General features: G+C 46.1%; 1 protein-coding gene and 1 pseudogene across 1 annotated transcript; one reads left to right on the top strand and one right to left on the bottom strand.

Annotated features, from left to right (window-relative positions):
* Window positions 1-304: 304 nt before the first annotated feature.
* Window positions 305-2,591, bottom strand: LOC145360943 (putative G-protein coupled receptor 139; annotated as a pseudogene).
* Window positions 2,592-5,425: 2,834 nt separating this feature from the next.
* LOC145360942 (zona pellucida sperm-binding protein 3-like) lies at window positions 5,426-11,210 on the top strand. Its single transcript, XM_080216448.1, has 10 exons — window positions 5,426-5,551; window positions 6,080-6,276; window positions 9,639-9,749; window positions 9,837-9,940; window positions 10,024-10,201; window positions 10,289-10,415; window positions 10,496-10,584; window positions 10,667-10,788; window positions 10,861-10,995; window positions 11,074-11,210. The coding sequence occupies exons 1-10, from the start codon at window positions 5,426-5,428 to the stop codon at window positions 11,208-11,210; spliced, it is 1,326 nt and encodes a 441-aa protein (XP_080072574.1).
* The last annotated feature ends 15,171 nt before the right edge of the window (window positions 11,211-26,381 follow it).

Raw genomic sequence — 26,381 nt, 5'->3', positions numbered from 1 at the left:
AGTTTGTTGTTTGCTGATGACCTCACCTTGATGGTCAGACTTATTGTGGGAAATTTGTAATTTAGTGAATGTGCATGAGATTCAGAAGTACGGAAATGATTTTCCCATCAGCAGACACTGTGAGTACCGTTTGCCACTGAACTGCCGCTAATGTAATCCAATAAACGCATCCCGCCATCAGGAAAGGGAGATTTCAGTTCCTGTCCGATTAAGTCACCCTGTCAGCCACATTTCCTTTCCTGATGGTCCAAATAAATTCAAACCAATATTGTGCTATTGAGCAAACATTCTTAATCTCAGGGATTCACTTCTTTTCATCTTTGAATAATCGCACAATTGTAATAAAGGGATATTTAAACACACTCATCAACTGCTCTCTGAACTTAGCCTGAACCACCACGTAAATATAAGTGTTTGTGCAGCAGCTCAGGAGCTGCAGCATGAAGCCAAATTCCTGAACAATTGCATGCATGTATACGGATCGATATTGCAACAACCTCATGCGGTACCATATGGAATATACCATAAATGTTGCCCATAACAGGATGAAATTTGCTGAGAGACTAAAGAGCAAAATGATGGATTTCCTTCGCTTCTCCATCTCTGGATCTCCGGGACTCTCCCCAACGCTGTGATTTCGCAGTCTCTTGCGAGCTCTGTTGCTCACTAAAATGTGCTTCACAGTGAAAATGTTGAACAGCAGAATCAGGACAAATGGTACAAATGGGGTCAGAATGTGGTGGAGGAACTCGATCGAAACCCAGACGTCAGAAAACCGAACAGACTCCGATACAAAACAAAAGAAGGGAGAATTGAACAGCAAATACCGGTGTATATAAAATACCACATCGTGTTCTTTAAACAGCTCAGCACACTCACGGTTCCCAGGGCCACAGCCGCCATTTTCTCGGTACAATATTTCTTTCTCAGATTCTCACCACAAATAGCCACAAATCGATCAAAGGTGAACGCGACAGTGAACCAGACGGAACAGTCAGTGGCTGCATGAAGCAGCACACCGTGGATATTACACACTGGGACATCGTCCAGGAAAGTAAACTGTTCCCAAAAAACAATTGGAATCTGTCTCAATACCACATCCAAGATGATTACCACGAGATCTGCCGTCGCCATGGCCACGAGGTAACGCGTTACACATTTGGAGAGACCGCACTTCCCCTGAGTTAGGACCACGATCATCACTGAGTTCACTGTGTGGATTGGGAATAAATAGGAAAATTGTCCATCATTATGCAAGCAAGCCTATCAGATTCATTCAGGACATTGAGGTTTTGAAATGTATTTTTGGTTGGGTAAAATAGTTGGGTGTTAAGGAGTGATTTTTCAAATGGTGAAGTGAGGTTGAGCAGTAGAGAGGTGCAGGGAGGGAAGTCCACAGCTCGATGGTCTGGACACTCACAGTTTGATTCAAGTGTTGCTTCCTGTCACGGTTGAGGTGTGACAGAAACTATCTGTACAGATATTTATTCATCAGCTGGGATACTTTATAAAGACAATTTTTTCAGTTCTTTTCAAAACGGACATTAGCCAACCTGAAAACAGAATCTGCAGCTGGTCACCTGATGCCTTGCCTGAGTTTCAACATAACGATGGCTACACGGACACTCAGCCTGATCCAAGCACCTTCAAACATAGACAATTCTTCACAGGTCGCAATCTCCCAGAATGGTGCAAATGGCCACAACATTAGTGACTCCAACCGGTTTGGAAAAGAGAGCCTGTTTACTGACTCGTGACCAGTGTCTCCGACAGCAAAGAACTCCTGACTCAATTAAACCTCAAGATTCCAGTCACCCTGCGTCCAATATTGAGCAGCTACATCAAATGACCACCTCTGAAAGATGCTGTTGTGTTGTTTGTTGGAACTGAATTCCAGCAATTCCTGTCTTATCTGGAATATGAGCAGAACTCCAGGCAATGGCCTGTGCTGTCTATCACCAAGCTGGTGGCAGCAGAGGGAACTCCAACCCTTTTCAAACCTGCTGACTGCTGGAATATTGGAACTCACACCTACAGACTTACTCATTCTATGTACCTTCTTCCGTCATGGAGATTGGAAGACAAAGAATTCAACAACCAGTCAACCTCCCCTCAGAAGGAACATTCCTGTTGACTCACGATTCCCGACTCTGGACACGTACAAAACCCGTCCTTGTATTTCACTCTGGCTGTGTCCTGAACCCGCTTTCTCTTTCCCGATCCCCCATTGATTGTGTGAGTGTAAGAAGAGGTGAATGTTGTGAAACCTCTCCCTCGTATGTTTGTGGAAAATTAAACCATGCTTTATATTTTAATCTCAGCTGGAGTTTTCTGTGCAAGTGGTGAGCAGAGGAATGTTTCCAAATTTGTGATTGCAACTGAAGTCAACAGCTTCAGTCTTCTCAAAACTTAAACAAAAACGAGAATGAGGCAGCTGGAGTTAGAGACTTACCCGGGATACCAACCATAGCGAGGACAGGGTAATAACCTGCTTGAATCACGAAAATTAGCCCATAAATTCGCCAAGTTAATGTCATCCAATAAGTCTCCCAAACAAGATAGTTAAGTCCATCAGTTAAACTCCGATCCATTGTTGTAATATTCCGATCCTTTATTCCCAGATTCTGATCCATTGTTGTAACATTTCAATTCATTATTCCCAGATTCCGATCTCTCCTCTCCCGTTCTGTAGAGTCACTGCTCCCTGTTATTGCTGGGGTTGGTTGAAATGATTCTCACTGAAATGATTCCCTTATTATTAGAAGAGGGAGCCCCCGAGTGACACACTTAATATCCATGGGGAGTGACATTAATTACAGTCACTAAACAAACAGGTTCAGTCACCCCTGGATGGTTTGAATGTACGAGGAAAGATGGAATTAACTCAGGTGTTTTCTCTGTAATAACTGAGGCTGAGCGGCGACCTGACAGAGGTCAACAAAATCATGAGAAGCAGAGATTGGGTGGATAGTCAGAGGCTTTTTCCAAGGGTGGAAGAATCAACTACAAGAGGGCACAAGTCCGAGTTGAGGGGATGAAGTTTCGAGAAGATGTGTAGAGGAAGTTTTTCACACAGAGAGTGATGGGTGCCTGGAACTCGCTGCTGGAGAAGGTGGTGGAATCAGGCACATTAGCAACATTCAAGGCGTATCTTGATAGACACATGAACGGGAGGTGAACAGAGAGATAGAAACTGCACATGGGAAACAAGTAATGGTCTAAATAAGGATGACTAATTGCTGCAGACTCGGTGGGCCAAAGGGCTTGTTCCTGTATTGTTCTTCGTTCCAATCCAACACTTTTTCTCCCAGAGTAAAATGGAACATTTCCCCGGTCCGTTCCACACCAGGAACTTGTATTTTTTACCACAGTCTTTGATGTGGCACTTTATTAAATACCTTCAGGAAACCTAAGTACCGTACATCCACTGGTTCCCCTTTATTCACGGCACATTTTACTTCTTCAAACAACTCCAATAAATTGTTTAACGTTGGGTGGGATTTTCTGGTCACTTGGGCTGGTGGGTTCTTATCGTTCTGCCGATAGTGAATCCCATCCATGGGTTTCGCAGAGGCGAGGGGTGTGTTCAATGAGAAACCACGATGGGGTCAGAAGATTTTGATTTGATTTCTTATTGTCACATGTATTGGTTTACAGTGAAAAGCATTGTTTCTTTCATGCTATACAGACAAAGCATACAGTTCATTCAGAAAGAAAGGAGATAGCCAGAATGTAATGTTACAGTCACAGATAGGGTATAGAGAAAGATCAACTTGTGAGGTAGGTCTGTTCAAAAGCCTGATGGCAGCAGGGAAGAAGCTGTTCTTAGGCCAGTTGGTATGTGACCTTAGAATTTTGTATCTGTATCACGATGGACAAAGTTAGAAGAGAGCATGTCTGAGTTGTACATGTCCTTTATTATGCTGGCTGCTTTTCCAAGATAGCCGGAAGTGTTGACAGAGTGAATGGATAGGAGACTGGTTTGTGTGATGGATTGGTCTACGTTCATGACCCTTTGTAAGTTTTTGCGGTCTTGGACAGAGTAGGAGCCATACCAAGCTGTGATACAATCAGAAAGAATGTTCTTTGTGGTACATCTGTAAAAGTTGGTGACAGTTGTAGAGGACATGCCAAATTTCCTTCGTCACCTGAGAATGTCGAGGCATTGGTGGGTTTTCTGAACGATGGTGTTGGCACGGAGGGACCAGGACAGGTTGTTGGTGATGTGGCCATCGAGAAATTTGATGCTGTCGTCCATTTCCAGTTCATCCCCGGTGATATAGACAGGGGCATGACCTCCATTATGCTTCCTGAAGTCGATGATGATCTCCTTTGTTTTGTTGACACTGAGGGAGAGATTATTGTCATTGCACCAGTTCACCAGATTCTCGATCTCATTTCTGTCCTATCTCATCATTGTTTGAGATCTGACCCACTACGGTGGTGCCATCAGCAAACTGAAAAATGGAGTTGGAGGGGAATTTGGCCTCACAGCCATAGGTGTATAAGGAGTCTAGTAAGGGGCTGAGGACACAGCCATGTGGGGGACCTGTGTTGTGGATGATCATGGAGGAGGTCTCGTTGTGTATCTTTACTGATTGTATCGTAGTTGGTGCCAGTGGAAGCAGCAAGTGGGAAGCAGACATTGAAGGATGAAGTAGGTGAGTGACATGATGGCAGCAGAGTTTAATGTGGGACAATGTGTTGGAAAGTGAAAAGTGGGTCAATGTCCCCTCACTCACCTTGACCAGTTTGCAGTGGCCCTTTTGAACTCAGGTACGTTACGCAGTGAGTTCCACAAAGGGCGACAAGTATCAGGTGAAGGTCCAACACTACGGTATTGAACACTTCAGAATATTGAATTTGATGATCAGCCAGGATCAAAATGAATGGAGGATCAGCCTCAAAGGGCCGAATGGCCCACTCCTGCTTCTAGTTTCTATGTTTCCATATCAAGGATTTCATCAAAACAGAAAAAGATAAAGAATTGATATGAAATGGTGTTAAAGAGTGGAGGAGATAGGGATTGAGGATTGATCCAGTTCCACAGAGAATGGGATTGGAAAGGTACAACAGGAGTAGGTGGGATAACTCAAGATAAGGAAGGAATATGGACAAAGAGAGGAAAAGACTTTGGACACTGACTTTTAGGGAGCCGCCCCCTTTTTCTTCGTCCGAATGTAATTTGAGTTTGTTTGTTTGGTTCGACCCACCCAAAAGAACAACCCGAAAGACTGACCCGAAAGACCCTGCGGTGCCCAACGGGCACGGAAGGCCTTGACAGTGCCCGTGGACACCGCGTGCTCCCTCTCCAGGGACACCCGGCCGCGAGCGTAGCCGCGGTAGAGGGGCAGGCAGTCGGGACGGACGGCCCCGTCGATCGCCCGCTGCCTGGACCTGTTGATGGAGCAATGGTCTGGAGGCAATGCAGAGAGCTCTGCAGATGGAGAAGAATGTGATCCAGAGTCTGCTGGATCTGCACAAACTCTCCTCTGGGAACTCTGACCCTCATCTGTGTGACTTCCTGGAGACTCACTACTTGGATGAACAAGTGAAGATGATCAAGAAGCTTGGAGATCACATCACCAACCTGAAGAGAGTGGGAGCCCCTGAGAATGGCCTGGGAGAGGACCTGTTTGACAGGCTCACCCTCAACTGACTGGGATTCGAATGGAAATGTCAGCTCTGCTGCATTGGAAAATAAACCATTTTTGTCTCTGTAAAAAAAAATCCAGTGTATATCATCGGAAAAAAAACCCCAGCCTGATTGGTTAAAAAAAGCCCCGGGGGGTGTGTGTGTGTAAATTGCTGTCAGCTGAGTGTGGGCTGTGTGTATAAAAGGTGTTACTTGGTGCCTGAAGGGATGCTTGAGTTGTTTGTTATGATGGGGGATTTTGGAGTGAGGGGTTTCTTCCCAGTGTTGGTGTTAGTTGGAGCTGTTTGTTGCTCTGATACGTGGCAACAGTTTCCATGGGGAATAGTCAAAGCCACCCCGAGGCCTCAGACACTCCCTCCTCCTGGGCCTCCCTTTGATTCCCATTTGCGTGTGTCTGAGGGTCAAGGTGTGTCTCCAGTGCAGAGTGTGAGGGTGCAGTGTGGAGAGGACAAGCTGCTGCTCAGGGTCCAGCTGGATTTATTTGGAACCAGGCACCTGGTTAAAGCTGCTGATCTGACCCTGGGGACAGCAGGTTGTCGGCCAACCAGGATCTACTCTCAGAACCACACTGTCCTCTTTGACTATGGGCTCCATGAGTGTGGCAGCAGATTGCAGGGAATGTGAATCCTCAAACTCTGCCTCTGAGCTGGGGCTGGAGGTTGTTCCCCACTCTTCACTCCAACACTTGGTCAGATCTCATTGATATTGAGGAGATAGCTGTCTCCTGCTTTCTAAAGGCCAAACTAGCTTTCTATTCAGGATTTGACTTTCACTGGTCTGAGTCTCTCCAACCCCATTGTTCTGGAAGCTTCTCTTTGCTTCCTCCCAGCTTTTCCTATTTTGAGGATTTTTCAGTTTGATTTCCCCCTCATTCAGATCAACTCAACTGAGGGTTGAGTTTCGGTCCAGTTGAATAGAAATGGGTTGAATCTGAATGAAATGGGAGTTGAGATGGATTGGACTAAAGAGGAACTCCACACTTCCCACTTTCCCAGTCATTGGAATAAAAGGCTTCCTGATTCCAAACTCTGCTATTTCCCTGCTCCCAATTCCTGAGAACTTGTAGCTCCTTTTCCTGTGAACTGAAGCTTTTATTGAATCCCTTCCCTGTTAATTCTGGTCTTGTGCTAATGATCTCTCCTTGCAGCAAGGGCTGAGGTTGCGTAGCAACACTGCTAACCAGATGACGCCCTTCAGCCCGTTCCCCAGTCATTGTGATCAGGACTGAGCTTCCCACAGCCTCCATGTTCCTGTCTTTACAACATGATTCCCTCAATGGCCAGAAAGAAATGCCTCTGTCCTGAATATCCTCAGTGAGTGACCATTCCTGGCTCTCTGGGGCTGGAGAGAATTCCAGAGACAGACAGAGTTGTAGTGGAAGGGTCCTTTTCTAGCTGGAGGTCTGTCACCAGTGGTGTGCTGCAGGGGTCAGTAATGGGACCTCTTCTCTTTGTAATATATATAAATGACTTGGAAGGGGGTGTACGTGGTGTGATCAGCAAGTTTGCAGATGACCCCAATATGGCAGGATTGGTGGATAGTGAGGAGGAGTGTCAGGTGACACAGCAGGATATAGATAGGCTGGTATATTGGGCAGATAGATGGCAGATGGGATTCAATCCTGACAAATGAGGTGATGCATTTTGGAAGGAATAGTGTAGGGAGGAGTTACACGATAAAAGGTAGACCAATTCAGAGTATAGAAATGCAGAGGGACCTGGGAGTGCAAGTGCACAAGTCTCTGAAGGCGGTAAGCCAGGCGGAGAAGGTTGCGAAGGAAGCTTATGGAATGCTAGCCTTTGTAGAGCGGGGTATAGAGTACAAGCGCTGGTGTCTGATGCTACAGTTGTACAGAACGTTGGTTAGACCGCATTTGGAGTACTGTGTCCAGTTCTGGTCACCTTTCCACCAGAAGGACCTGGAGAGAGTGCAGAGGAGGTTTACCAGGATGCTGCCTGGTATGGAAGGACTGGTTATGAGGAAAGATTGGGTAAACTGGGGCTCTTCTCCTTAGAAAGACGGAGATTAAGGGGGGATCTGATAGAGGTGTATAAAATAATAAAGGGTATAGATAGAGTCAACAGTGGCAGGCTTTTTCCTAGACTGGAGACAAATATCAGAAGGGGTCACGATCTAAGGGTGAGGGGGGCAGAAGTATAATTTGGATACTAGAGGGAGGTTCTTCACACAGGGTCATGGGGGTATGGAATGCGCTACAAAGTAAGGTGGTGGAGGCAGGCACGCTGGACTTGTTTAAGATCTACTTAAATAGGCACATGAGTGAAACAGGGATGGAGGGTTATAAGGAGACGGTTTTAAAAAGGGTCAGAGCCTCGGGACGTTCCTGGAAATGTAATACTACATGTTAATGTTTTGTCTCTTTTAATTCACAGGTGTGTCGGTCCACCTTGTTGTCAAACGAGGGACATGCACACGGTGGGTCGTGCGTGGGCTGCTCTTGGATGTTTCGAGAGTGGTCTAGTACTTTGTGTCGATGTGTGTGCTTAAACCTGGACCAGCAGATGGGCACCACAACAGCTCAGTGACTATCACTGCTCGCTGTGCAGATACATGGATTTGGGCCGGTGTCTGTGGGAGTTTGCACATTCTGGTTGCGTGGGATTCCTCCGGGTGCTCCGGTTTCCTCCCACACCCCAAAGATGTGCTGTTAGGCTGATTGGTGTAACAAATTGTCCCTACACTATTCTCCCCTGAATCTGGTTACAATAGGGGTACCATTCACATACACACGGGGCAAGGTAGGTGTAGGAAAATGCTTTAAGATGGCAGTGTGGGCTCGTTGGGCCAAAGGGCCTGTTTCCCGTGCCGGGCTGTTCTTTGTTCTTTGTTCTTCGATTCATTCGCTGCCGGATGGAGAAATTCCTGACCACGTTAATCCAAAATGACTGACCCCTGTCCTGAGATGACTCTCTCCTCTTCTCTTTCCCGCCTCCCCTGTAAGAAGTCTGACAACACCAGGTTTAAGTCCAACCAATTTATTTGTTAGTAAACTCAAGCTTTTGAGGTTTGCCCCTTCATCACGTGAATGGAGAGTTCTGGCCTCAGACAGAGCATATAAAGCACAGACAGTTTACAGATTACTGATTAGAATGTGAATCTTTACAACTAACCTGCTGTTCAAGTCTTAAAGAGGCCGACAATGTGAGTAGAAAGAGCATTAAGCCCAGGTTAAAGAGATGCGCAATGTCTCCAGACAGGACAGTGAGGTTATGCAAACCCAGGCAAGTCATGGGGGTGAGATAGTGCGGCATGAACCCAAGATCCCGGTTGAGGCTGTCCTCGTGTGTGGAACTTGGCTATCAGTCTCTGCTCAGCGACTCTGCGCTGTTGTGTTGTGAAGGCTGCTTTGGAGAACACTTAACCAAAGGTCAGAGGCCAAATGCCCGTGACCTCTAGTGTTTGCCAACAGGAAGGGAACAGTCTTGCCTGGTGATTGTTGAGCGATGTTCATTCATCTGTTGTCGTAGCGTCTGCATGATCTCCCCAGTGTACCATGCTTCGGGACATCCTTTCCTACAGTGTATCAGATAGACAATGTTGGCTGAGTTGCAAGAGTATTTCCCGTGTACCTGGTGGATGGTATTCTCACATGTGATGTCATCCATGTCGATGATCCGGCATGTCTTGCAGAGGTTGCTGTGGCAGGGTTGTGTGGGGTTGTGGTCACTGTTCTCCTGAAGGCTGGGTAGTTTGTGAACAATAGCCTGTTTGTAACCTGGTGTTGTCAGACTTCCTACTGTGTTTACTCCCAGTCCAACATTGGCATCTCCATCATGATGACTCCGCCACAACAGACTCTTGCCAGCCTGGGGAGGAGGGGGGCACAGCCTCTTCACACTGACCCTGTCAATCCCCCCCTGAAGAATTGTTCTAATGGGATGAGTTCATTGTTAACCCCAGTGTAGAACATTCTCATTTCACATCAGTTCTTCATTCCTTAAGCTGCTGTCTTTCAGATGAGTGGAGATTTCCTGATCTACAGCACCCACCTGAGCCACAGCCCAGAGTATCGTGGATCTGTTATTGTGAGAACCAATGGAGCTGTTGTTCCCATTGAGTGTCGTTATTTGAGGTGAGAACCTTTCCTCGATGGTCAATAAGAACTCCAGCTGCTCGTGACCTCTGACCTTGTCCTAAAATGGCTCCACTGTCTTTCCAGGAAGGGCAATGTGAGCAGTGACCCCATCAAACCCACCTGGATCCCATTCAGCTCCACCAGGTCTGGAGAAGGGCATCTGTCATTCTCACTGCGCCTGATGAATGGTATGTGATGGGTGGATAGTGAGTGATTTCCTGTCCTCACTCACTGGGAGTTACACCCACTGTCTCCAACTCTTGTCCTTCAGGTGACTGGCTTACAGAGCGCACTTCGACTGTCTACTACCTGGGTGAGCTCATTCACATTGAGGCCTCTGTTTCAATGAGCAACCACATGGCCCTGAAGCTCTACATTGACCGCTGTGTAGCTACATTGAGGCCAGGCCAGGACTCCAGGCCCAGTTACAGCATCATTGACTCCAATGGGTAAGGAGCTCTCTGCTTTCTCCAGCTCCTCCCACCTCAATGGCTTCTCTGGATTCACTTCATGTCTCTTTTCCCATCTTTCTTCAGTTGCCTCCTGGACAGCAAAGCTGAGGATTCCTTTTCAACCTTTGTGTTGCCAGGAGAGGAGCGGGAGCCGGACAAGCTCCGCTTTGACCTGGATGCCTTCCGTTTCTTTGGGGATGAGCGTTCCTTGGTAAGTGGAAGTTGATCATTGGGCTCTCCATGTTGGGAGGGAGTCACTCAATAAGCACTTGTGTTGAATGTGTCCCTCAGATTTTCATCACCTGTCACCTGAGAGTTGTTCCAGTGGATCGGAGAGATTCCAGGAACAAAGCTTGTACTTGGCAGAAGATGCAGAATGTGTGAGTTCCCCCTCTCTCCCTCAGGAATGTGTTTGTGTGGAGAAATGATGCACAACCTGGTTGACTGATTTCTCTTGTTTAGCTGGACCCCATTGGAGGAATCGAGCTTTGACATTTGTGCCTGTTGCCATGTGGGGAACTGTGGGACCACAAGGGATTTGGGATTTGGATCCAGGGGAAGGAGAGATCTTGTAGCTGAAGCTGGTAGGACATTGATCCTCTAGATGTGGGAGCTCCCCCCTTTCCCCTCTCTATCTGGAATGGTTGATATTGCAGAGAGTGAAGCTGGATTGAAGTGGGAGGCTGAGGCCTCACTTGGACCCCTGCTCATTCTGGATACTGATGGGACCAAGCTGGCAACAGCCTCCCTGAATGAGGCTGAGGGAAGGATGGAGGAGAGGTCTCCAGGGGGTGAGTTGGCTGTCTGCTGGTTTCCATTTCCCCCTCAGTGTTAGCTTCACTCACCATTGGTTTCTCATTGCTTTGTAGGTGTGGAGTCTGAGGTGGTCCTGATTGTGAGCCTGACTGTGACAGCTGTCTCTCTGATCTCTGCTTCATTGATCACCTTGTTCCTGTACAGGAAACACAAACAAACTCTGTTCAACCAGTCATCAAATGATCAATAAAGCACCGCCTCCTTGTTTCTAGTGTCTGGGAGCTGATTGGTCAATGCATCCTCCATCTTAGTTCAATGGCTCCATGGGACTGATGGCTGGGCTGAGCCAATCCCAGCACAGAACTGGGCCTGCTGAGTGATTGGTTTACTGAGGGTTGAGAGAGAAACACTAACTCTCTGGATCTGATGGGCTGCTGCTGGTTTTCTGTCTGTTTCAGAGCCCAGTGTAGGGGAGGGGGTGTGATCAGGTCTGGGGGTGTCCATGTGGAGCTGAGGGTGCTTCATCTCTCCCCTGGTGATCACACCCTGGAGAGGGGCAGATCACTAAACCAGTTGTCCTCCCTGGCTGCTGAACTCTGTTCACTCAGGGATGCAGAGATGAGGAATTGACCTGGGAGGATGTTCTGCTGATCAAGCTGGCTGAGTCCTATTGGGTAGAACTGCTGGACTGTCTGTGACATGAGGGAGAAAGCGACCTCTCCACATCCTCCCCAATCTCCCTGCCACAGATACATCTGCCCATTACAGCTTTGGTTCAAGTGTCCATCCACAATCCCTTCACATGGCCCATTGCTGGCTGACATTAGCACTCTGCTAAATTGAGATGATTACAAATCTAGCAATTGTTCTGGTGTGGGAGCACTATCTGCATGGCACACAGTGGAAGCAGCCTGCAGGATGACACTAAGCAATCTCCCAAATCAATGGATCAGGTAAACGCCCTGCATTCTGACGATGAAATCAGTCAGATATAAAGCACAAACAGGCCCTTCAGCTCAACTTGCAAATGGGACTAGTTCAGTTCAGGAAACTTGATAGTATCCATGGATCAGTGTTTGTCCCATATCCCTCTAAACCTTCCCCATCCATATACCTGTCACCTGCCTTTGAAATGTTGTAATTGTACCAATCTGCTGGAAAGTTCTGGAACAGTATTCCCTCTACTGTGAATAGCAAGTAAAGTAACAAATTAATGGAGATCACTTGATTCCTGTTGATGGAGACGGGGCCTGTCCTCCACTACACTGCAAGTTGATGACTCTCTCCTCAGTTTTACTGACATTGAGAGACTGTCGTCGCACCAATGTTCTTTCCAGTGCACTCATGGTTTGAGCTCTAACCCAGTACAGCAGGGCCATTAACAAATTTCAGAATGGAATCAGTTCAGGGGGTGGAGGAGAGAAATTTTGTCACAGCTCGGTATGAGTATAGAAACCCTACAATGCAGAAGGAATCCATTCAAAAAAAAAATTACAGCATAGGAACAGGCCCTTTGGCTCTCCAATCCTGCACCAAACATGCTGCCCGACTGAACTAAACCCCCTACCCTTCTGGGGACTGTATCCCTTTATTCCCATCCTATGTATTTGTCAAGACACCCCATAAAAGTCACTACAATATCTACATCCACTATTTCCCCCAGCAACAGGTTCCAGGCACCCACTACTCTAAAAAAAAATGTGCCTTGTACATCTCCTTTAAACCTTGCCCCTTAACCCTGTGTCCCCGAGTAACTGACCCTTCCACCCCAGGAAAAAGCTTCTGACTATCCACTCTGACCATGTCTCAATCTTGTGGACTTCAATCAGGTTTCCCATCAACCCCTGTCATACTAGGAGAACTACCCAGTTTATCCAACTGCCCCAAATCCTGGGAAATCTTTTCTGAATCCTCTCCAAAGCCTCCACATCCTTCTGTTAGTCTGGCGACCAGAATTCAACACTATATTCCAAGTTCAGCCAAACTAAGGTTCTAAAAAGCTGCAACATAATCATGTTTTCCTCTTTCATTCACAAGTTTTAAGTCGGTCCACCTCCTGCCCAATGAGGGGCATACACGCGATGGGTCGTACTGGGGCTGCTCTTGGTTGTTTGAGATTGGCCTAGTCCTTCATGTCGTTAGTGTGTGCCTAAACGAGACAAGGTACTGGGCAAGACGACAGCTCAGTGACTACCACTGATTGCTGTGCAGACACATGGATTTGGGCCGGTGTCTGTGGGAGTTTGCGCATTCTCCCCGTGCTTGCGTGGGTTTTCTCCGGGTGCTCCGGTTTCCTCCCACACCCCAAAGATGTGCTGTTAGGCTGATTGGCAGGAATAAATTGTCCCTAAATCAGATTCCCTCAATCTGGATGGCCATAAAACATTAGATAGGGGTCATGGGTGGAGAGGGGGACTGGTGTTGTTGAGATGGTGGCGCGGGCTCGTTGGGCCGAAGGGCCTGTTTCCCGGGCTGATTTTGTTCTTTGTTCTTTGTGTGTGGGTGACTCTCAAATGTGCTCTGAAATGGGGGGCAGTTTGGGATGGACAATAAATGCTGGTTGCAGCCAGCAACACCCACATCACGTAAATGAATAAAAAATATACAACAAGAGAAAGAACAAGCAGATTATTTGATCCAGGTGGAAAGTTGTTTGTTTATCTTATTTTGTTAACATGTTAAAGGTTGGAATGATTTATCCAGTTTCTCACATGAAGTCAAATTGCTGCATATTTGTTGAAGCTAACAATGAAATAGCAATCGATTACGGGATGTTTTGCTCTTTGTTTCTATTCCCGGAGCCAGCTGGGCATGTTTTAATTTCTATTTGTTTCCCCAGCAACATTTCAAGATCAGAGTGATGGGATATTTCAGCACCGACTTTAATTCGTTACGGAATTTATTCTGAGTTGCTGCATAAATGCAGGTATTTGTGCAAGAACTCAAAAGCTGAAGCATAAAACCGATTTCTTGGAGGACATCTGAAATGCTAATTGATGCATTATTTTGCATCATGATAATTCGCAAGTATATCGAATTCACCAGAAACATCACCCAGAGCAAGATAAAATTTCCCGAGATGACAAAGAGTAAAATGATGGATTTTCTTCGCTTCTCAATTTCAGGATCACTGGGATTCTTCCCACTGCTGTGGAGCCGGAGTCTCCTCCGGGCCCCGCTCGACACCAGAATGTGTCTAACAGTCAGCGCATTGAGCAGAAGGATCAGAAAGAAAGGAACAAACGGAGTTAAAATATAATGTATTGTTTCTACTGCTCCCCATACCCTTGAAAGAAGAAAGGTGTCTAACACGTTACAAAACCAAGGAATGTTAAACAGTAGATATTCACCGGTCAAAATAAAATACCAGAAAGTATTTTTCAATAAGAACAGCACCGTCACGCTTCCCACAACTATGGTCGCTGTTCTCTCTGTGCAATATTTTGCTTTCAACTTCTGACAACAAATTGCCACAAATCGATCAAAGGTAAAAGCAACTGTGTACCAGACTGAACAGTCAGTTATTGCATAAAGCAGGACGCCGTGTATATTACATAATTTAATGTTCCGTACAAAACGGAAGTGTGTGGCGTGAGCAATGGGAATCTGTCTGAGTATCACATCAACTATAATAACCAGTAGATCTGCCACTGCCATGGAAACCAGGTATCGAGCGACACATTTCGAGAGACCACATCGTCCTTGAGATAGTGACGATTGTGATCCTAAGTTCACTGTAAGGGAGTTTGCAAAAGAAAAAGCAGCAGTATTCAATGAGATTTCAGTCTGAAATTAGAATTTTCATGACTACATATACTGAGAGTGTCTTCTTTGTGAGAGTTTCTCCTGTTGGAGACAGGCATTGCAAAAGCAGCAATGGACTGTGAAATAAAGAACCAAACAGGATCAAACTATCCATAATAGATACAGAATCTAAGTTCTTAAAATTAAAATGCATTTATTAATGTCACAAATACACTTACATTAACACTGCAATGAAGTTACTATGAAAAATCCCCAAGTCGCCACACTTCTGCGCCTGTTCGGGGACACAGAGGGGGAATTAGAACATACAACATTACAGCGCAGAACAGGCCCTTCAGCCCACGATGTTGTGCCGGCCAATTAAGAAAAAAGCAATGACCCTCTTACCCAAACCAATCCCTTTCCATCCATAAACGTATCCACGGCATTCCATTCCCTCACCACCCTCTGGGTAAAGAACCTACCTCTGACATCCGTCCTATAACTACCACCCCTTAATTTAAAGCTATGTCCCCTCGTGCTAGCTTTCTCCATCCGAGGGAAAAGGCTATCACTGTCCACCCTATCTAAACCTCTAATCATCTTGTATGTTTCAATAAGGTCTCCTCTTAGCCGCCTTCTTTCTTACGAAAACAACCTCAAATCCCTCAGTCTCTCCTCATAGGACCTTCCCTCCATACCAGGCAACATCCTGGTAAACCTCCTCTGCACCCTTTCCAATGCCTGCACATCCTTCCTACAATGTGGGGACCAGAACTGTACACAATACTCCAAGTGCAGCCGCACCAGAGTTTTGTACAGTTGCAACATGACGCTGCGGTTCCTAAATTCAATCCCCCTACCAATAAATGCCAAGACACCGTATGCCTTCTTAACAACCTTATCGACTTGATTCCCAACTTTCACACATACACCTAGATCCCTCTGTTCATCAACACTATTCAGAGTCCTACTGTTAGCCCTATAATCTACACATCTGTTATTCCTGCCGAAGTGAATTACCTCACACTTTTCCGCATCAAACTCCATCTGCCACCTCTCGGCCCAGCTCTGCAACTTGTCCAAGTCTCTCTGTAAACTATGATACCCCTCTCCACTATCTACCACTCCTCCGACTTTGGTGTCATCAGCAAATTTACTAATCCATCCATCTATACCCTCATCCAGATCATTTATAAAAATTACAAACAGCAGTGGCCCCAAAACAGATCCCTGAGGCACACCACGTGTAACCGAACTCCATGACGAATACTTTCCATCAACCACCACCCTCTGTCTCCTATCCGCCAGCCAATTCCTGATCCAATTAACTAAATCACCCTCAATCCCATACATCTGCATTTTCTGCAGAAGCCTTCCATGGTGAACCTTATCAAACGCCTTACTAAAGTCCATATATACCACGTCAACTGCCTTACCCCCATCCACCTTTTTGGTCACTTTTTCAAAAAACTCAATAAGGTTAGTAAGGCACGACCTACCTTTCACAAAACCGTGCTGACTATCTCCAATCAATTCATTACTCTCTAAATAACTATAAATCCTATCCCTAATCATTTTTTCTAAAACTTTGCCCACAACAGAAGTAAGACTCACCGGTCTATAATTCCCGGGGAAGTCTCTGTTCCCCTTCTTAAACAATGGGACAACATTCGCAACCCTCCAATCTTCTGGCACTATACCTGTGACCAACGACAACCTGAAAATCAGTGCCAGAGGCTCTGCAATCGCCTCTCTTGCCTCCCAGAGAATCCTAGGGTAAATCCCGTCCGGCCCAGCGGAATTATCTATTTTCAAACCCTCAAGAATATCTTGCACATCCTCCTTATCAACTGCAATACTGTCCAGTTTACAACCCTGTAACCCAGTATTCTCCACAACTACATTTACGTCTCCCTGCGTGAATACCGAAGAGAAGTATTGGCTCAATGCCTCTCCAATCTCTTCCGGTTCCACACAGAACTTCCCACTGCTGTCTCCAACTGGCCCGAATCTTGCCCTAACCAATCTTCTCTTCTTAACATATCTATAGAAAGCCTTAGGATTCTCCTTAATCCTATCAGCCAAAGTCTTCTAGTGTCCTCTTTTAGCTCTTCTTAACTCACTCTTTAACTCCCTCCTGGCTAATCTAAAGCTTTCCAGTGCACTACCTGAGCCCTCAAGCCTCATCCTGACATAAGCCTCCTTTTTCCTTTCAACCAGCGAATCAACTTTTTTAGTGCACCACGGTTCCCTTGCTCAACCATTTCCTCCTTGCCTGACAGGGACATACTTATCAAGGACTCGCAGCAGCTGCTCCTTGAATAAACTCCACATTTCGGACATTCCCAGCCCCTGTAGTCTCCTAGTCCAACCTATGCTCCCTAATTCTCTCCTAATAGCCTCATAATTACCCTTCCCCCAGCTATAACTACTGCCCTAAGGTTCATTTAGCACGGCCAATGCACCAAACCAGCACGACTTTCAGAATCTGCTGCAAACGTTAAGAAATGTCATTCCTGAGATGGGGGATTGCTGCTCCATCTTGTAGAAAATAACAAGCTATTGTTTGTGAAAGCAGCAATCACCCAAACTTGGAAAGAACTGAAAGCTGTGCAGAATTGGGCTTTAACTGTAATAGATATCAGGCTGCTGTTGCCTGGGAGGGAGATTTGGGGCGTGGATATTCCTGTGATCACTGCTCACCGATTGTTAGAAGAAAGTGCACAAATGTGGAAACAGTACGGGTTCACAGTCCAGTTCAGCGCTGGGGCATCAAACTCTCCTCCTCCCCACACTCCATTGAGACAGAGCTTGTCCAGGCAACAGCTTTGCCGAGGCAGATTGTTCAGGGGAGATTAAAGTTGGCATTATTGGAAGAAGAACATAGAAATCTCAGCATCCTTGCCAACAGAGCCACATCAGGCAACATCCATGGACAACTTATCCAATTACTGTGTGAGAAATGATAGGGTATTTCGCTACACTTGCAGACTAACTCAGAAACGTGGAGGTGAAACGTGCTACTTCTAGATGCGGTGCCCCGTGTGATGATGCACGCACAAGCCCAGTCCCATTTCCCAGCACTTCCTGCATTGTGTTGGATACAATGGTGTTTGCAGTGTTCCTCTAAATGCTTCTTAAGTGTTGTGAAGGGGAGAGGGAGGGGGCCGGGTAAGATGCTGTGTCGGCAAATCCGTGCAAATTCAGTGGTCTCCTCCTGCACGGCAGGGATTTGATGTTCAACTCTTTGTCTGCATATTTATCACAACTCTGTCACATTGCTGCTCTACATCTGAAAATGTGTGCAGAATAAAGACTTGGAAATGCAAATAAAGTCTTGAAAACATAACTGAGCAAATAGCAACATGCAGTTTTACATCAGGCATTGTGTCCAAATGATGTGTTAAACTATCAAAGCTTGCTATGTCCTGGTACAGCAAGCATCAGAATTTTATTCCGTGTCCTGACTTGGGAATATACTGCTGTTCCTTCATGGTTTCCGAGTAAAAGTCCGTGGAGTCTGGGATTGCTGGCGTTCCGATATCACAAAATATAGCAGCAGAGCAAAAGCTGCTTCATCTGCACTGTCCCAAGAGCAAGAACGATTGGGCAATAAATGCTGAACACACAGATGCCCACGCCAATTCAGTAAAAGAATGAAACATCTGGCAAAGTGAGGAGGTGATCGTGTAACAAACAGAATTAGGCAGATATGTTTCAGTGTGACACATGGAGACAGATACATAGAACACACTGAACATGGCAAATTGCAATTTAGCTCACAAAATCTCTGTCAATCCAATATGTTAACCATAAATACTGGTTATATGGAAGAGCGTACATAACTGTAGGAGATTAAGTGATCAATGATTATTACTTTTACAGAACATTCGTTATTTTATTGAGACTTTATCTAATGTCAGCTGAGTCTGTGGGCATCTGGATTAAAATGTCGCCCAGCGGGAACTTTTCCAATAAGTTCATACTTCATGTTTCTTCACCATCAACAGCACTAATTCAGCATATGTTACTTACCAGGACCATCAATGAGCTGAGAGAGTGAAAGGAATCTGGAAGTACAGAGGAGAAATGCCACAGTTAAACATGATGCATGGAGTTAACAGCGACACTTACAGGGAACGCCAAGAGCAGCGATGATGGGATAATATATCTTCTGCACTTCCCAGAGTGTGAATAGCACACGGATGGTTATTGAGAATTCCCGAAGCATGTTTGGACTTTGGCAGCAGAGAGTGAACCAGTCAGCACTCGAGGTTACTGAGGCATTGTGGAAGGACATTGAAAGAAGCCTCACATTTATGCCTCACAATTCGGTTACGTTCACCTTAGTGATGGGAAGAGATAGGCATGAACCTCGGGTCAGCAATTTTAGCTGGGGTAAGGGCGATTATGAGGCTATCAGGAGTGAATTAGGAAGCATAGATTGGATTAGGGGACTACAGGGACTGGGAACGTCTGAAATGTGGAGTTTTTTCAAGGAGCAGCTACTGCGAGTCCTTGATAGGTATGTCCCTGTCAGGCATGGTGGATTTGGTAGATCTAGGGAACCGTGGTGCACTAAAAGAGTTGAGTCGATGGTTAAAAAGAAAAAGGAGGCTTATGTTCGGATGAGATTGGAGGGCTCAGATAGTGCACTAGAAAGCTTTAGATTGGCTAGGAGGGAGTTGAAGAGTGAGTTGAGAAGGGCTAAAAGAGGACATGAGAAGACTTTGGCTGATAGGATTAAGGAGAATCCTAAGGCGTTCTATAAGTATGTCAAGAACAGAAGGTTGGTCAGGGCAAGATTAGGGCCAGTTACAGACAGCAGGGGGAAGTTGTGTGTGGAACCGGAGGAGATTGGAGAAGTATTGAACCAATATTTCTCTTCGGTGTTCACGCAGGGGGACATGAATATAGCTGAGGAGGACATTGGGTTGCAGGGGTGTAAAATAGACAGTATTACGGTTGATAAAGGGGATGTGCTGGAAATTCTTGAGGGGCTGAAAATAGATAAGTCCCCTGGTCCGGATGGGATCTACCCTAGGATTCTCTGGGAGGCTAGAGAGGTGATTGCAGAGCCTCTGGCTCAGATCTTCAGGTCGTCATTGGTCTCTGGTGTAGTCCCAGAGGATTGGAGGATAGCGAATGTTGTCCCATTGTTTAAGAAGGGGAACAGAGACTTTGCCGGGAATTATAGACCGGTGAGTCTTACTTCTGTTGTGGGCAAGGTTTTAGAAAAAATTATTAGGGATAGGATTTATAGTTATTTGGAGTGTAATGAATTGATTAGAAATAGTCAGCATGGTTTTGTAGCGGGTAGGTCGTGCCTTACTAACCTTATTGAGTTTTTTGAGAAGGTGACCAAAGAGGTGGATGGGGGCAAGGCAGTTGACGTGGTATACATGGATTTTAGTAAGGCGTTCGATAAGGTTCACCATGGTAGGCTTCTGCAGAAAATGCAGATGTATGGGATTGTGGGTAATCTAGGAAGTTGGATCAGGAATTGGCTATCAGATAGGAGACAGAGGGTGGTGGTGGATGGTAAATATTCATCATGGAGTACAGTTACGAGTGGTGTGCCTCAGGGATCTGTTTTGGGGCCACTGTTGTTTGTAATTTTTATTAATGATCTGGATGAGGGTATAGTTGGGTGGATTAGTAAATTTGCTGATGACACCAAAATTGGAGGTGTGGTAGATTGTGAGGAAGGGTGTCATAGTCTGCAGGGAGACTTAGATAGGTTGCAGAGCTGGGCCGAGAGGTGGCGGATGGAATTTAATGCGGAGAAGTGTGAGGTAATTCACTTTGGTAGGAGCAACAGATGTGTCGAGTATAGGGCTAACGGGAGGACTTTGAATAGTGTGGATGAACAGAGGGATCTAGGTGTGTGTGTACATAGATCCCTGAAAGTTGGGAATCAAGTAGATAAGGTAGTTAAGAAGGCGTACGGTGTCTTGGCGTTTATTGGTAGGGGGATTGAATTTAGGAGTCGCAGTGTAATGTTGCAACTGTACACTACTCTAGTGCGGCCGCACTTGGAGTACTGTGTGCAGTTCTGGTCCCCGCATTACAAGAAGGATGTGGAGGCGTTGGAGAGGGTGCAGAGGAGGTTTACTAGGATGTTGCCTGGTATGGTGGGGAGGTCCTATGAGGAGAGACTGAGGGATTTAGGGTTGTTTTCGTTGGAAAGAAGGCGGCTAAGAGGGGATCTTATTGAAACATATAAGATGATTAGAGGTTTAGATAGGGTGGATAGTGATAGCCTTTTTCCTCGGATGGAGAAAGCTAGCACGAGGGGGCATGGCTTTAAATTAAGGGGGGGTAGCTACAGGACGGATGTCAGGGGTAGGTTCTTTACCCAGCGGGTGGTGAGGGATTGGAATGCCCTGCCTGCTGCAGTTGTAAATGCGTCTAGTTTGGGGCGTTTAAGAGATCTCTGGATAGGTTTATGGACGAAAAGGGATTGGTATAGGCTAGTGGGTCATTGTTTTTGTAACTGGTCGGCGCAACATCGTGGGCCGAAGGGCCTGTTCTGCGCTGTAATGTTCTATGTTCTATGTTCTATGTTCTATGTGGGAGTGGAATCCACAGAGAGGAGTTTCTCTGGGGATTAAAATTACTGACAATGAATAAACAAACACAATGTTTTCAATATTTCAATTCTAACCCTCTGAGATTTCCAAAAATGCAGCTAAGCAGACACTGGACGGACAGAAAGGGAAAGCGTTCAACAAATAACAACAACCAAAGAACAAAGAATTTACAGGGCAGGAACAGCCCTTTGGCCCTCCAAGCCTGTACCGACCATGCTGCCCGACTGAACTCAAACCCTCTCCCCTTCCGCAGATCATATCCTCTATTCCCATTCTATTCATGGATTTTTCAAGACGCCCCTTAAAACTCACTGTTGTATCTGCTTCCATTCCTTCCCCCAGCAATGGGTTCCAGGCATCCACCACCATCTGTGTCAAAAATCTGCCTCGTATATCTCCTTTAAACCTTGCCCCTGGCACCTTAAACCTCTGCTTCCTCGTAAGTGACTCTTGCACCCAGGGAAAAAGCTTCTTACTGTCCACCTTGTCCATGCCTCACAATCTTGTTGTTCATCCATCAGGACCTCGACACCATTAGTCATTTTGAGGCTGGTTGCGGTGTGCCCGAAGATGACTGATCAGGGCCAATTCGGGTACGGAATGTCCTGGCACATATTGGGCAGATTTGTGTGGGCACTGTAGTTGTTGCGCTGGTGGCTCTGGATTTGTGCAACTGGTGTTTAAGTTGTGCTTCAGCACTGCACCTTGCTTCATAAGCTTGACAGCCTTTGTGGGTGAGGCAGCAGCAGGTAGGGCGGTTTTGTGCCAGTCTTTCCCAGGTGGTCGTGTTTATGTCAAGCGACTTCAGGGAGGACTTTAGTGTGTTTTTGTAATGTTTCCTCTGCCCTCCATGCGAGCGTCTTCCAGCAGACAGTTCCCCAAAAAGGAGCTGCTTGGATCTGCGCTCGTCCAGCAAATGGATGATGTTAGATCGAGTGGGCGGACACGATCACTCCGGACGGCCTCAGCTGGGATCTTGGGTTCATGCTGCACTATCTGTAACCCCCATTACTTGCCTGGGTTTGCAAAACATAGAATAGAACATCGAACATGGAACATTCCAGCGCAGTACAGGCCCTTCGGCCCTCGATGTTGCGCCGACCAGTGGAACCAATCTAATGACCCTCTAACCTAAACTATTCCAATGTTATCCATATGCCTATCCACTGACCATTCGAACACCCTTAAAGTTGGCGAGTCCACAACTGCTGCAGGCAGGGCATTCCACACCCTTACTACCCTCTCAGTAAAGAACCTCCCTCTGACATCCATCCTATAATTACCACCCCTTAATTTAAAGCTATGTCCCCTCGTGTTTGCCATCTCCATCCGAGGAAAAAGGCTCTCACTGTCCACCCTATCCAATCCTCTGATCATCTTGTATGTCTCAATCAGGTCACCTCGTAACCTTCTTCTCTCCAATGAAAATAACCTCAAGTCCCTCAGCCTTTCCACATAAGACATTCAAAACCTCAATTACTGTCCTGTCTGGAGACATTACACATCTCTTTAACCTGGGATACATGCTCTTTCCACTCATGTTGTCGGCCTCTTTAAGACTTGAACAGCAGGTTAGTTGTAAAGATTCTCATTCTAATCAGTAATCTGTAAACTGTCGGTGCTGATATCTGCTCTGTCTGAGGCCAGAACCCTCCATTCACCTGACAAAGGGGCAAACCCTGAAAGTTTGTGAGTTTACTAACAAATAAATCAGTTTGACTTAAAGCTGGTGTTGTCAGACTTCTCACTGTGTTTACCCCAGTCCAACGCCGGCATCTCCACATCATCAGGATTTGTTGCCCGGGGCTCACTGGGCCATTTCAGAGGGTGGTTCAGAGTCAGCCACATTGCTGTGGGTCTGGAGTCACAGGTCAGCCAGACTGGGTACAAATGGCTGTCAGGAAGACTTTAATCACAACATCATTCATCTTGAAGGGTGAAGAACAGTCTGGAAGAATTGGTGTTTTTAAGAGACTTTGTTTCTGAAAGGATCAATGCAGGACTCTCAAACTGGATTTTCCCTCTGCTTTAAAGAGAGATGGAGTGATTGTTCTGCGGAAGTCAGTGATCTTTCACAGTTGAAAGCTGGAAGTGAATACATCCTGCTCCAGAGTTGCTCAAGTGGAACGTTCTGGAATGTTCCTCCAGGCCAGCTGGAAAGCAAATCCAGGGTTTATTGATTCCATCCCAGGTCAGCACTGAGAGACCCACCCTGTGTAACCCAGACTCCATTTCAAGGACTCCCCTCTGTTGAATCCTACAATGGTGCAGGAGGCCATTCATCGCCTGGTGTTTGCACCAACGCAAACAATATCACTCAAGGTCCTCACCCCATGTTTACAATGGCCAATCCTCCCAACCTGCATATCTTGCTGTTGAACCCTGACTTGTACCTCTGGGGGCACGGTGGTTAGCACTGCTGCTTCACAGCTCCAGGGACCTGGGTTCGATTCCCGGCTCGGGTCACTGTTGCTGTGGAGTTTGCACATTCTCCCGGTGTCCGCATGGGTTTCCTCTGGATACTCCGGCTTCCACCCACAGTCCAAAAATGTCCGGGTTAGGTGCATTTGGCTATGCTAAATTGCTCCTTAGTGTCCTGGAATGTGTGGGTCAGAGGGATTAGTGGTATAAATATATGGGATTATGGGAATAGGGCCTATTTGGGATTGTTTTGGTGCAGACCCGATGGGCTGAATGGCCCCCTTCTGTACTGTAGGGAATCTATGTTTATTTCTCTGGTGCATCTGTAAAAATTGGAGAGCCCTGTATGGAGATCCCAAATTTCCTTAGCTTCCTGAGAAAGTAGAGGTGTTGGTGGGCTTTCTTAATTGTAATGTTGGCATGGAGGGTCCAGGACAAGTTGTTGTCGATCCGAACACTTAGAAACTTGAAGCTCTCGACCATTTCCACTTCATTACCTGTGATTTGGACAGGAGCGTGACCTCCATGATGGAATTATTCTGGAATAAGAGTCTCATTAACAAGACCATCTATTGGCCTCCCCTACTTTGTCCTTGAAGTGCTGGAGATATGCCCTGCTGTATTAGATGGAGAGAAGGGACGTGGAACAGTGAAGGGAGCTCTGGCATTTTAGCCCAGGGACAATGAAGGAATGTGGAGGTTGATCAGAACGAACAGTCTCTCTCTGTGCTGGATATTAAGGTTCAGAAATACCTCCTGAAATGTTTGTTGGCTGCAGACAATAGTTAACCCGTCCAGCAGAAAGGTGGGACTGAGATCAGGCTGTACCTATTGAATGATACCTCACTATTAACCTGCCCCAAACAGGAAGATGTGATTGCCATGACCCCACCTGCTGAATAACATTGCCCTGACCCTGAAGCGGTGACTGCCCAATTTAAAAACATATTCCATGGCATGTGGCTGGCACAAATTGCCCCATTTCACACAGCAGTAAAAAAAAGTCAACGACATTGCTGGACTCACACACCGGCCAGAGCAGCTCCAGGTGGCAGATTTCCTTTGTGAAAGGATGGATTTTTACAATGAAAGTTATTGTCATTATTTGTACTCGCTTAAATTCTTGGGTGGCACAGTGGTCAGCACTGCTGCCTCAGCACCAGAGACTTGGGTTCAATTCCCAGCTTGGGTGCCTGTGTGGCGTCTGCACATTCTCCCCATGTCTGCACGGGTTTCCTTTGGGTGTTCCAATTTCCTCCCGCAGTCTGAAAGACGTGCTGGTTAGGTGCATTGGCCGTGCTAAATTCTCCCTCGGTGTAGCCGAGCAGGCTCCAGCGTGCGGCGACTAGGGGATTTTCACAGTAACTTCATTGCAGTGTTAATGTAAGCCTACTTGTGATACAATTTGATGTGAGTTTAAATTCACACAAGCCATCATAGGATTTGAACCCACGCTGCCAAAGCATTAACAAGAGTAGGGATTGCTGGATCAGTGAAATTACAATGTGTAGATATTCATTACCATCTTATCTGTTGGTGTGTGTACTGGTGACAATATCTCATGCTCCAATGACCACATTGTAATGAGCCTCTTGGTCAGATAGATTGTGACTATTAAACACTTGAAACCCAGGCATTTGGTACAGAAAGAATGCACCTTACTGATCATAAAAATGGGTAAGCGAGCCTATATGGCAATAGGTAGGTTCAGAGTGTGGGGAAATATGTATACAAACAGAATGAATTGTAAACAGGACATGTATATTGTAGACTGTGGTAGAGGTAAGAAAGCAGCTTACTATTTAGATGGCAAGAGATCACCAAATTCTAGTGCAGGTGATGTGAGTGTCTATGAATCTTGATGTTAGCACCTTGCTGTTTACTGTAACAGGAATAGAATAGTAAGCGCAGGCACCTAAACTGTTTGGCTCCATCAAGGATTGAAATTTGAGTCCATGGGTTATTTCACTTGGTTCATTCCTTTGAAGGGCTGGTTTCAGAGGTGAACCCAGTACCCATGGGAGTTTAGAAGAGGCAGTCTTAGTGAGACACAAGATCCCTGGAAAACCTGGGAATCTTTCCAGGAGCCAATCCTTTGTGAAGACTAGAAGGAATGGTTTTAGAATCTGGTGGATATGAAACCCAGCCAAGCTGCTGGAGCAAGTGTATACACCCACCCAGGAAAGCAATAGTGAATAGTGTACAGTCTGAGGTAGCATTTTCACTGAGCCCAGGTTTATCCCAGCCAGGAACAGGGACAATCCAACAACCATAAGGTATCACAACCTCAGATTCAGGAGTAGTCCATTTGTTGTGCGAATCAGTTTAGTAAAAGGCTGCACTGAGCTGTTAATGTTAACAGTTCTTTCCACATTCATAACAGGAGCAATGTTAAATATTGCAAAAGAGAATGTCTACACTGGAATCATAGACCCCCCCATGTTGGATGGCTAGCTAGCACAACTGAGTCACTGTCACCCCAGCATAGACTCTAATTAGAGAGAACATTAGGAGGTTCAATTCAATAGCTTCTATTTTTCACAGCTGTGATGACAATTGCTGCAACGGGTTACCATTAAAGTGAAAAAACCAAAGCCTCATGGATGAGAGGATGTGATACAGGCTGCAGGATCTGTCCTGTAAATGGGGTCTGTGTAAAT

This window comes from Carcharhinus amblyrhynchos, chromosome 33 (genome assembly GCF_965287045.1).
Source record: "Carcharhinus amblyrhynchos chromosome 33, sCarAmb.v2.hapA, whole genome shotgun sequence".
NCBI classification, from domain to species: Eukaryota; Metazoa; Chordata; class Chondrichthyes; order Carcharhiniformes; family Carcharhinidae; genus Carcharhinus; species Carcharhinus amblyrhynchos.
The sequence above is the reverse complement of the archived record's forward strand: the minus strand, read 5'-3'. Positions and strand labels throughout refer to the sequence as shown.

Excerpts from the sequence above, each read along its gene's own strand:
- LOC145360942 (XM_080216448.1), top strand. The coding sequence starts at position 5,426 with ATGCAGAGAGCTCTGCAGATGGAGAAGAATGTGATCCAGAGTCTGCTG. Across the intron at positions 9,750-9,836 it reads ATTGAGTGTCGTTATTTGAG|GAAGGGCAATGTGAGCAGTG; the intron begins GTGAGAACCTTT and ends CTGTCTTTCCAG. Across the intron at positions 10,202-10,288 it reads AGCATCATTGACTCCAATGG|TTGCCTCCTGGACAGCAAAG; the intron begins GTAAGGAGCTCT and ends ATCTTTCTTCAG.